Here is a 13,089-nt window from a genome sequence, read left to right as displayed (position 1 = left end):
CTACTGCTTGAACTAAAAAACCCAATCCTGGCAGCTTAACATCCGTAAAACTCCTAAACCTCTATATGGACCAGTCATTACAGAAGGAAACTGGTGAAGTTCACTGGATTAGAATCGGATTTCCAAACAAGACAAAAAAAGGAAAAATGTAAGAGTTAGCCAAGGACAGAGTTTGAAAGCTACTGTGATTATCTGAGAAAGGTTTAACCCACAAAATTATTTACATAATTTGTCATTGAGATAGATAATCAGATTCTGGTCTAATTTAGACCTGTGTAAATACTGAATAACTGTATTGAAATCAATCATCAGCGAAATCAGGGTTATTTTATTTAGCAGCAATGGAGATTTTTATTTTTTCTTAAAAATCAGACTTTATGCTGGAGCAGCATTTCAGTACTCTTTTGCAAACATTTAATCTCATGTCCTTCCACCTTCTTCTAAAATCACCTATTACCTTCAGCTCAGGGCTCTATTTTAATTAAAGGAGACTTATAAGAAATGTTTATTTTTAGTGTCACCGCTGGTCTCATCAGGCTGCATAACACAGGCAAAGAAACCTCCTTTTCCCTCCTGTATCCTTGGGGTAATTTCTAAGGGTCAATATGAGTGTTAATATTCCAGAGCACTCCAGCTGCAGTCCTATCAGACAGGAACTAGGTGAGAGACTTATCTAGAAAGGTTGAGCCAAAGAAATTATTCACCAGCCTAGAACAGGGAAAAACACCTGGGGAAAACTAGCACAAATTTGCTTTTTCATATAACTGACCTCCTGATCTCCATTTTCCTCATATCAAATCAAAATTTAAGTACACATAAATAGAGCAGTGCCCCCAGGGTTTTCTCCCTGGAGCCTCTAAGTCCTGCCCTTCACTTGGGCCCATAGGCACTGACTCTGTGGGTGCTCCGGGGCTGGAGTATCCACGGGAAAAAAATATTGGATGCTCAGCACCCACTGGCCACAGCTATTCCCACTCCCACTCATCAGTTGATTGGGCGGGGGAACCGCTGCCGCCACCAACAGCTGATGGGGGTTGTGCCACCGCCTGACAGCTGACGGGGGGAGCAGAAGCACTGCCCAACAGCTGTTTGGCGGCTCAAGGAGGAGCTTAGGGGAGGGCAGAGAGCAGAGAATGCGGGGGACCTCGGGGAGGGGGCAGAGTGGGGGCAGGAAGAGGTAGAGCAAGGGCGGGGCCTTGGGGGTGGGGGCAGCAGTATGGGGGAGAGGGATGGAGCAGGGGCAGGAAGAGGCAGAGCAAAGGCAGGGTCTTGGGGGAAGGGGCAGAGTGAGCGTTGAGCCCCCCTGGGGAAAAGGAAAAGTCAGCACCTGTGCTTGGGTCTCTAAACAAGCCTTATCCCCTTCTCAGGGCTTAGGCCACCCTACCAGTGGCCTGTGGGTGTCCCAGGCCTGCCCACAACTCTGGATCCCAGGCCAGAGACCCTATAAATAGCAGCTACATGCTGCTTTCTGTAATCGTTGCTGGTTTATTCCCTGGGCCACTTCCCACATAGCCTCTTCGTCTTCACCCTTACCGCAGGGCTGAAAATCTCAACTCCTCTCTTTCCTCACCCTTGTGGTCCCAACCAGCAACTGGGCTGCTCGGGCCCTGCAGCTCTTTTTAACTGGGCCTGCTGCACTCTGATTGGTCGCTTCCCTGGTCGCTTCCCTTTTGAGGCAGGCCTGGAGGACCTACCTTCACTGCTCCTTTTCTGGTGTGGGAGTGTGGTAGGACCGAGAGGTCTCCAGAGTATACCCCATCACACCCTGCTTTACTTCTTTTTCAGTAAAATAGATCAAAGCAAGGTCTACCTGCCCTGATCTGCTATCAGTGATTTCAAGGTAACTTAAATTCTATATCTCACTGTAGTCTAAAGGGAAAATGTGGAGTCAAAAGTAAACTCAAAAACCAGGAATCTCTCTGGAGGACAGCCAGAGGCACTATTCACCACCAAGGGTGTTTTGAAACCAGTTGCCCCAGATAGTTATTGTCCTGTTTTCTTTTTCCCCTGAATGGAATGTACTCAGTATCTGAATCAGACTTTAAAGAAATAAAGTTACTATTCAGCAACAGGCAGCCTACTGCTGGACTGTGGAATCACATCAGGAAAATGGAGAAAGCAACACAGGACAATCTCGGGAGGAGCTCCTTGTAAACATCAGCAAACCCACTTCACATCCCTCCTTAAAACTCTCCTTTGCTGTGATGATTACAAAAACCTTGACAACATTTAGGCTGCTGGTGTCCTTAGGCCACTACCCATCATGCTACCCAATATTGTCTGATTGTGCCCTTGTTCTTCCCCTCTTCGTCTGTCTGTAGCCATCTGTTGTCTCTTGTCTACTTATACTGTAAGCTGTTTGGGGGACTGTCTTTTTATTCAGTGTTTGCACAGTGCCTACCACAATGGGGCCTTGGTTCATGACTGGGGCTCCTAGGTGTTACAATTAATACATAAGTAATAACATACGAAGGGAAGCCTGCAAGGAAGCTTCACTGCACTGAGACAATGCTCTGTTAAGCCAGAAGCAACTGGCCCTGTCATCTCATGTTCTTTTCTTCTTTCTTTTTAAACTTATAGTGTTGTTTTTGCCTCCCTTCTGGGTATTGGAAAGAGAATTATGATGGTTCTTTGGATTTTCCACTGGTATTAAACTGGATGGGAGGAATAAACTGTAGGAGGGTGTGTATTCTCCTTTGCATCCATCTCATTAGCTTGTTTATATGTTGCCCTCCTGAACTATTACAGCTATCTACCTACTGCTCTCTTTGTGTTTGTCATTCTTACTTAACAGTCAGAATGAACCACTGTAAATAAAGGCATGTTCCAAAGAAAGGACATAATCCTGCGAACACTTATGTACATAGTAATTTTACAAACTTAGTAAGACTGTATTCACATATATACAATTACTCGTGTGTTTTTGCAGGGCAGGCTGAAGTGTATCCTTCCAGTGTTATTCTAAGAAGATGCAAAATGCTACAGGTGAATAAAAAAAAAAGTGCATAACTGTTCAAAGGAGGAGCCAGGTTGGACATTCTCAGGACCCTATTCTTTACTTCCTTCTCTGTACAGGTAACACACCAATAGAAGTTCACTCCTGCACGGGGAGCATAGAATAAGGTCCAACGAGTAATAAGGACTTCAAGGTTATTTTGGCTGAGAAAAGAAATGAGTTTTTTTCTGGGCTGTGATTAGCTGAAATCCTTTTGTTATAACTGTGGAGGCTTTCCATTGCTCCTTTCAACACATGATACAAATTCTGGTTGGTTTATTGACATTGGCCAAAGTAGCTAAATGAGCCTAAGTTTTTGAGGTGCGTATGATAGTCCCATTAAACAAAAGTCACTGTCTATTTGGGTGGAAACAAATGAGGTTGGAGGCTGAAATGAGTTCAGGAGACACACATGCCAGAGCTGGGGTTGGAATGAACTTGGGTCTCTCATTCATTCGCTTCTGTGAAGAAATGCAAGTTTACTTGATGATGATGCAACCCTTACTCACACTGGACACTTACTCATGCAAATAGTCAATTGATTTAAAGGGGACCAATCACATGAGGAAACAATGTTGCTGTATCTCAGTGTAGGCAGTTATCAATCATCTAGGACAACTTAACTCTTAAATGTGGTTAGGAGGGCCTTCCAGGATTCCCTTTGTGACTTCGTCTCTCAGCCTCAGATCTGTCCACATTGCTCCACGTGCCAACACAAGAGCACAAGAGCAATATGAGTTGTCCCAGTTTCCTTCCAGGGCTGAGCACCCCATTTCATTTGTGCTCCCAGCACCTGCCAGTAGGGACAGCAAGGGGCAACAGTCCAAGTCCACTAACCTGCCCAAGCCATGAAGTAGAATTTAATTTTCTAGTAGACAGTCACCAAGGATTTATTTTCTGATCCTTCTCAAGGCAGATGATGGCTCCTATATTTTCTTTCCATGCCTTTTTCTCATTAGGATATTTCTCCACTAGATTTTGTTTTCAGGCAGCTTAGTAGAGTTAATTACAGATTAATTACAAACTCCAGGAAATCAACAGACCATAAAGAGTCCCAGAATCCAGTGGGTATACCAGGCATTAGTATGAATTAGTAGGCATTCCGATACCATCTGTAGAAAGGTGCTGCCGTCCCAGGGCACCCCTCATGACCTGGGATGGTCCTGCAGGCACCCTGCTTCCGTTTTCCTTTGAGGTTCCTCTGACAGGTTTCCCTCTCCACTCATGACACCTTCTGCTGGTCATTCTGGGGATTAGTTCCATCTGTCAGCTGCACCCTCCCCAGTGTTCTCTCCACCTGTCTTCTCTCTGTATGTGGCTTAATCATAGAATCATAGAATATCAGGGTTGGAAGGGACCTCAGGAGGTCATCTAGTCCAACCCCCTGCTCAAAAGCAGGACCAATCCCCAATTAAATCATCCCAGCCAGGGCTTTGTCAAGCCTGACCTTAAAAACTTCTAAGGAAGGAGATTCCACCACCTCCCTAGGCAATGCATTCCAGTGTTTCACCACCCTCCTAGTGAAAAAGTTTTTCCTAATATCCAACCTAAACCTCCCCCACTGCAACTTGAGACCATTACTCCTTGTCCTGTCCTCTTCTACCACTGAGAATAGTCTAGAACCTTCTGTTGCTCTTGGTGCTGCCACTTCCAGTCTGTGGCTTGGCCCTCCAGCCAGGTCACTAAGTCCCTCCCCTTCTGGGGAAATCACAGTCTTTCCGTGCCAGCTGTCCAGCAGGTGTCTCCCACGCCCTGAGTCACTACCCAGTGGTTGGTAGGGGAACCCAGGCCCGCCCTCTACACTGGGTTCCAACCCAGGGACCCTATAACATACAGCCTAGACCTGTACTGCCTGTGGTCTTAAGGCCGTTTCTCCGGGGCTTTTTCCTACCTAACTGGCTTGCTACTTCTCTGGGTTCACCAGCTCCTCCACTCCCTCCTCTTACGGAGTCTGTGCAGCCTGCCTTCCTGCAGCCACAAACATTCCTCCCTCTTTCCAGGGAGTGACTGCCCTTCCCTAGCAGCCACCTCTCTCTCTCTAGCTAGCTACCTGGCTTTCTACAGGCCTCCCCGCCCCCGGTTCATGTCCCGGAGACATTGTTCCTCAACAATTTACTCCCTGGCTCGCAGCCTAATTAGCTGCTAGGGCCCATCTGGCCCCACCTAACTCTTGCATATCCCATCAGAGTTCCAAAAAACCCCCAAACTCTACACTTACATCCAGAATCTTTAAAATAATATTCCCTCTCTCATGGAGTCTAATTTATTGAACACCATGCAGCTCCCAAAAGAGCCCCTTTTGGTGCCCCTCCCTGAGATTCAGGGTTTAACAGACCTCCTTCTAGGGACTATGCTTCAAATCCTGGCCTCCCTGGCCTGCAAACTCTTCCCCTTCAGTTCAGGAGTTGCACAGACCTCCTTCCTGGGGCTGGGTGGGTCCTGGCTGAATTCCTCCTCCTAAACAGCTCCTCCAGCAGCTCTCTCTGACTGGGCTTGGAGCACCCTATTGATTCCCTTGCCCAGTCATCTAATCAGCCTCTTGATCCACCGCAATAACCCCAAACTCCTGTCTGCGCTGGCTAGGAGAGAGAGGAGCCTTGCCCCACCCCCTCTACAAGGCTCCTGGTTCCAGACCTTTAAAGAAACAATCGTTTGGGATGTCCCCCATACTTTCCCCTCTCCCAGACACTGACTGTTTCCCGGAACCATCTTCCTCTCTCCCAATTACGGCTTCAGTTATTTTCCAGCTTTCATCTGCTTCCCTGGACACAAAGAACGTGGTAACTGGACTCTCACATTATTCCCTAGGGTCTTAAAGAGCAGTACCCCATTACACCATGACACGCACGTGTTATAAGAACTTGAATAGAACAGAGTGTCATTCATTAGAATTATTGACATACAGCATGTACAATTTTATTTGCAAAGAATCCATAATAAATAAATCAAAGTCACATGAGGATTAAAAATTTGAATAAATCCTCATATTTCTGATACTGAAACATAATGAAATCAACAATGAAAGATATAGAGAGCAAAGGTAAAAGATAGAATGATTTCAAAATCTACTTTGTATCAACAAAATTTTCCACAGACCTTACTGAATTTACCCACAGTTCTTGGGTATATTTTGGATCTTGCTGCGAGGAAATTGTTTAACATTTTCCTGGATGACTTCCATTTAAGCTGCTTTAAACCAGGTAGGGAAGGTTCTGAAAATAAAGCCAATGTACATAAAGAACTGGAATGTTTAGGTAAAATATAGACAATGAAAGATATTACAAAGCAAAAGGCTATGGAAGGGATTACAGACATACACCTCACCTTGGTACCCCTGCATTGAACAGCATCATGAGATGGAGACTTATCTGTGTATTAGAATTAATAAAAGTCTTCTGACAGCGTTTTCAAGTTTTTGATGTCAGACAATAAAACATCATACAGAAGAACCTCACCAATTTACACTAATTACTGGGACATCAATGAATGCTGGGAATATGCAAGTGAGGGTGAAATTCAGCCATGTGAAGAAAGCGAGCATAAGCCTATGCATCACATAAGACGCACATAAATCCTATTTTGGGGACTTAAATAGTACACAGACCTTATTCTGGCTCTCTAAATGGGTGAATTTCACCCTAGGATTCTATGGAAGGTGCTGCACTGCCAAATCTTCTCAGAGTTGCTTGTTTTTTTCACAATACAAACCTGTAAAGTTACAACCATAAACAGAGTCCTGTAATTAAACCCTTTTCTCCCACAGTAGAGTGCTCATCATTTATATGTAACCCTTCTGCCCGTCAGAGTTGGCAGCAACAAGGGCCGGGTTCAGTATCTAGGGGTTCTGTTTCAATAACACAATGCAAAACCAGCTCGAGCCCCCACCCAATGATCTGGGACAATTACATACCACCCCCCTGGGTGCCTCTAAGAGGCAATACTTCCCCTCTCGCAAGCACAGAGCCTGAGTGTAGCAAAAGCCTTTTAATAAAGGAGGGAAACAATGTGGCATTATGTCGGGGAAATACCACAAACAGGACTCATAACACCAACCATGAGCAAAAGACCCACCCCCAAGTAAGTTTGGCAGTGTCCTTTTCCCCTCAGGGTCTTAAGTCCAGCAACCCAATAGTCACCCCACCCCCAGTTTCTGTCCTTGGTCAGTGCAGCCCCCCCAGAGTTCAGAAGTTCATCTGCAGAGTTTACCTCCCAAACTGGGTGGAAGTGGAGGGAGGTAAGGGGGGCATCTTATGTGCTCTGCTGCGCGGGTCGACGGCTGATTGCCACGCCTCTCCATGGGGTTCTGCTGCAGTCTTCACCACCAGCTGCACCTCTCCTCTCCACCAGCCGCCCAGCTATCTGCTCCACTCTCATAAGCTTTCATGAGCTACAGCTCACTTCATCGGCTTTGCTCAAATAAATTTGTTAGTCTCTAAGGTGCCACAAGTCCTCCTTTTCTTTTTGTGGATACAGACTAACACTGCTGCTACTCTGAAACCTGTAATTCAGCTCTTTAGTGATTTCTGCCCTCAGTGATTTTTAGCTGGTAGTAGGGGAGCCTCAGTGCTGGTGCACCACTAATCCAAAGTAGGTCTAATGTTTAGACGTAGGTATCAGTGATTTCAGCTCCGCAGCATGTAACAAGACTCCTAATAGAGCCACAATTAACTTTGTTATTACACAGTGGAGAGAGGAAGGATCAAAGTGGTGTTTGGGATCCTCAGAAGGGGCCCATGCTACCAGATACATATACCTATCCCAGCATCTCTCAATTCTCTGTGTTCTGGAACCCATGTCCCTTGCCTAGCAAGTGCTACTTAGTTGAGGGAGAGTCCCTCTGTCATAAAATGCCAAGTACAGTTCTACTGTCCTTGATTCACATAACCAGGATAACAACCCTTTATTACTTCTGCCCCAATAACAAAGAGACTGGGGATCCCACAGCAGCCAAAGTGACCATTTTGGGCAAGCAGTCCATCATGCTAGGCAGGGTGGGTATGCCCATGCAACTGAGATCAGCCCCTGAAGTCCTTTTCCACAGCTCATCACCAGATATCAGGGTAGAGCTCATTCTGACTCTGCTTACATATATGAAGCAAACATGTTGGCAATTTTATTATACTCTTTGAGACTAACAGGCTATTAATGGTGTCACAAAACAACAAGCTGTTTGCTAAACTATTGTTGAACATTTTTACTGGTAAGACTTCAAATATCTATTTGTCTCTAAAAAAAGTGAACAGATTTTGTAACGGTTTTCTCTGTTAAATACAACAGATGACACAACCCCATTTTGAAGTAAAGTCCAGAGAGATGTTTTAGCCTTAAAAATGTATTTATTACATTTTGCTATACATTAAAAATGGTTTAGATGTGATTTTTTTACTTAAAATTACTGAGCTAAAAGTTAAGAGGTAGCTATATTATAATAAGCAAAATAGTAAACACTGTTTAAGTCACAAAAATCTACAGTTTTCTGCATTCAGACACATACAATATACAATTTAATTTACACTATATTCATTACTTTAGCCTTGGGGGTGATAGCACTTCCAAAACTTGAACTTGATCATTAAACAGTAAGCAGAAGAATTGGTTTTAAACAACATATGGTCCATCACTTTGGGGAGAGAAAAAAGCTTCTAAGGATTTCTGGTCTTCACCTCTATATTTTTTTTTCTTTTTGTTTGTTTGAATTTAACTAAAGCTGTATTACTTTATATGAAAAGGCCATGAATTATCTTTGGTTTTTCCAATATTATTTCAGTAGATTTGCTACTGGATACTGTATTGTGCTTGTTGCAGTTGAGTAAAATGGATCATGTTGAGTCAGTCATATTGCTTCTGGGCTGGAAAAGTAGAATGACATCTACAGTAAAATTGATCACAGTTCTTTCCATACAGTCAAGAATATAAACCATAAATCAGTTTGCCCAAATACATTTGTATTACATCCTGGGATTGCCAAAAACAGTCCATTTGGCTGAGAGAAAATATGCAGGATCTGAAATAGTTTTGCAGTATTTTCCATGTTGGTGGATAATAGTGATTGTTTAGCAATTGGCTATAGCAGAGTCACATGACCTTTTGTTCTAAAATAAAGAAACTCCAGCACTAGATAATATTGATACAATAACCTATTTGAGGCAAAATCAGGCCCGACATTTAAGATACTTAAATTGATGCCATTCTGATGGACTAATCCTTTAAGGTCTTAGCACGCATCATCTACTACTGACCACCCTGTAAAACCAGAGCTTTCTCGAATGGAAATCACTGTAAGTTTTAGTTTGATTTCAGTGGATCCACAAGCAGGCCTATAGGAGCCAATTGTCACTGTTCCTGGCAAAGTCAAGTTAGTGAGAGTATTGAACATAAAGGATGCTATCCTGGCCCCACTAACTTCAAATTCAACTAGAATTTCATCCAGAAGGTGGCAAGATCAAGCCCACATTAGAGTTAGGGCTGCACTTTGTGGGAATTTGCTCATCTCTCAAAACTATGTGTGGAGTCCATTCTTTGTATGTTTGTGAGTCTAAGAATATTGTGTAGAAAACCCTAGATCACTCTATTAATAACCTCCTTTATCTTGTACATTTGCCTGTCAAACAGAGAATTTCCTTAGAGATATTTGGAATTGTCCCATGTAGTTGGACTGCTCACTCCCCAGAAATTCAGCTGAGATCAGATACATCTTAAATAATTTATAACAGAGAGAAAACTTTAAAGCAATATAACATACCACTAACTCTAGTTCAAGTTAATTTCCAGAAAACATTCTACTCTTCAGCGAGGATCTGAACAGGCAATAATCAAAGGATAACATCGATTTTTTTAAAATGTAATTTTATGTTTTACATTTTCCCTTTAATGTGGAATAGTTTATTTCCAGAATTATGCAAATTGTAATGCAGTACTTTAAATAAACTTTGCATTGTGATTTCATGAGTTATTTCTTAATGTTAGTTTTTGGGGCTTTTTAAGACTGTGTTACGGTACCTGAAAAGTGAATCTGTTTATATTAGAGAGTGTCTTACAATACATTTAAGAAATAACTGTAGAATAAACTGTGATTTTGTATTCTATGATTTGAGAAATGAATGATTATTAATTGTGATTAAAGACTATATGGGAAATGCACATGCACAAAGGGAAGAGTGAAGGTTGCTCATGCAAACAATCTTGGGACAGTTTGGATTTGAATCCGAATTTTGTGCTTGAATACATTTCCACTTTTAACATGACCAATATACAGTTGATGAGGATGATTTTCACATTTTTAAGATTACCCCCAAATCCACAGGAGTCTGCCTTTAAGACTGAATTGCTAAACTTCTCCTACTCCTGGTTTCCGAACATTTACAAAAGCTGTTGTCTTGAATTTTGTGATTCCAATGAGATCGGTGGGAGTTTTGCCCGAATAAGAACTGCAAGACTAGACACATTAACAGCAGATTCATATTTATGTTTTCAAAAGACTGACAAACATTTTAAATTCTGTGATACAAATGACATTTACCTTTTTAACAGAAGCTCTATTCTGTTTTTATTCTTTAAATAAATGAGTTGTACTATACACTTACTAGAATATCTAAAGAGCAACTAACGCCAAACTGAAAATCTTCAAAAACATGCTTTTTACCCATATATTCTGTTTTATTTCCCTCATTTTCTAGTAGTAAGGAGATCTGATGAAAACAGCTTATTTATCTCAAGTGTTCATATGCGTCAATGTCTTATTCTTTATCTAAGTTGATTTACAAACGCTTTATTAAAGTTGATTAAAACACATACTGCCTTCTGCACCCCAGACCCTTATGAAACATGAGATTTCAGAATCTCAGACTCATGGGTTAGAAAACCAGGACATTCTAAGTTAAAGTTTCCCTACATATCCCTGCAAAGAATAGTCTGGCAGGAAACCCCGCCCCCCATAAATTTATAAAAACTAGGAAGTGAACATCAAGGTGTTGCTAAATAGATATAGCACAACCACCCAGCCTTACTCTAGTGCAGGGGTTCTCAAACTTCATTGCACCACGACCCCCTTCAGAGAACAAAAATAACTACATAACCCCAGGAGGGGGGACTGAAGCCTGAGCCCGCCCGAGTCCTGCTGCCCCAGGTGGGCGGCAGGCAGAGCCCAAGCCCCACTGTCCTGGGTGTTGGGGGCCCAAGCCCAAGGGCTTCAGCCCCAGGCAGAGGGCCTGTAACTTGAGCCCCACCACCGAGGGCTGAAGCCCTCGGGCTTCAACTCCAGGCAGTTGGGCTTGGGCTTCAACTCTGGTGACCCCATTAAAATGGGGTCACAACTCACTTTGGGGTCCTGATCCACAGTCTGAGAACCACTGCTCTAGTGTTTTTATGGGAGGACAGACTGTTTCCCTTAACAGGAGGACACTAATGTTAGGAAATTTCCTAATGGATTGTTGTTAGTTTCTTTGTGATTGTACAGCAGGAAGAGAGGAAGTACAATAAATTCAGCGTGATCTCTATCAACCAGCAGCAATTACTTCCCCATGTCAATGTTGCTACACAACCAGCAGAGAGGCCCATGAAACTGCATAAATAGGGATCCTGATTTGGAGTTGCGGTGGGCACAATGAAAATAGTATTGTTACAGCTTGTTAACATACTGTGCTATTCCCAGTCCCTTTTGCCATTCAGATGAGGGCAGAGTTAAGGCTGGGAGGTTGTATTGTGTTTGAAGAAGCACCTTAACTGTTCAGTTCCTGGTTTTGTAACATTTGAGTTTGGGCTCAACAAGTCCCATACAGTGGCTCGTTAATCTTTATCTGAATTCATAATCTTCATCTTTGATATCATAAGCATATCCATTGCCACTGAATATGGTGCCACAAACCAATATGATGAATTTCCATAAAAAACAGAACATGCGCATTTGGGTGAATTCTGGAGAAGAGCATTCATGAATACATACATGGGATTCCAATTCAATCTGAACACATTTGTTTCCTCTTTGCTTGGTTTTCTGTGCCCATTTGTGGAGCCCGTTTTGTTCAGGCAAATATTTCAGGAGGAATTTTTGTCCATTTTCATGCACAAACAAGTTTATTCATACCTCAGGAATCAAATCAGAAAACAGAAACCATACCATGTGACTCAGCTAACCAATCACACAATTCAAACAGCAAATTCTGAATATCTGATAGAGTACTCACTGAAAACAAGTCATGAATACCTCATTGGCCCAAACATTTTTAAAGAGTGTCTGTCAGATAATGCCAGTTAAACAGATTTATATTATCATGATCTGATCAGTGGACAATACACAAATAGATAATGAGCCGTGTAACAATATTTGCAACAAAAAGTTCAACAAGATTTAACAAAGATACTGGTTTTATGCAAATTTAATTGGGGTTGGAGGGGAAATACACAATGTATATAGGCAGAATGTTTTTCTAAGTAGGTGTAAGTATGTCCTTAAAGAAGCTTATTCTTAAACCATTTCTAGTGCTGTCCGGATTGTTACAGAAGGTTTAAGGTAAACTTTTTGACTGCACTTATTGCACTCTTTTTTTCAAAGCTTTATAACAAAACCCTTCTGATGTACCATAGATTCTTCATTGTGATTAACTAATCTATAGAAGTTCAATTACGTGGACTACTGAATTATCCAAAATAGCATGTACTATTAGTCTGAGATGTATCACCCTATTTTATAATCTGCGGCATATCACTCCAAGCTTGTGATTTCTTTTTGGCAAGTTCCATCCATGATGGCTGATCTGGAGCAGAATGACTGACTTTCTTAAACTGGTTCATTTCTTCTCTCTCTATCAGCACTGAGGATTGAGCTAGTGTGAAGAAAAACATATTTACATTGTGTTAGCTTGATGCTCAACTACAGACCTCACCTGTTTCTTTAAATAAACCTTTTCATTTCACATGGAAACTTATTCTACAGTGCATTAGCAAAGAATTAAAATGGTACTACAGATCAAAATGCAACATTTGCATGCACTTGACTTCCTCTAACAGGGGCAATGCATCTAGGTCCCAATCCAGTGAAGTGTCCAATGCCCCCAACTCACATTGATTTAACTGAGAATTAGCCCATCATAAGCAGC

General features: G+C 42.3%; 1 protein-coding gene across 6 annotated transcripts in view; it reads right to left on the bottom strand.

Annotated features, from left to right (window-relative positions):
- Window positions 1-8,365: 8,365 nt before the first annotated feature.
- TSGA10 (testis specific 10) overlaps window positions 8,366-13,089 on the bottom strand; it is a 203,583-nt gene continuing 198,859 nt past the window's right edge. For all 6 annotated transcript variants that reach the window (XM_073352435.1, XM_073352444.1, XM_073352479.1 and 3 more), the window contains one exon: window positions 8,366-12,816. In XM_073352435.1, the coding sequence (XP_073208536.1) occupies window positions 12,674-12,816 (143 nt within the window). In that variant the 3' untranslated portion in view covers window positions 8,366-12,673. The remainder of the gene's footprint in view (window positions 12,817-13,089) is intronic.

Source organism: Lepidochelys kempii, chromosome 1 (genome assembly GCF_965140265.1).
Source record: "Lepidochelys kempii isolate rLepKem1 chromosome 1, rLepKem1.hap2, whole genome shotgun sequence".
NCBI classification, from domain to species: Eukaryota; Metazoa; Chordata; order Testudines; family Cheloniidae; genus Lepidochelys; species Lepidochelys kempii.
The sequence above is the reverse complement of the archived record's forward strand: the minus strand, read 5'-3'. Positions and strand labels throughout refer to the sequence as shown.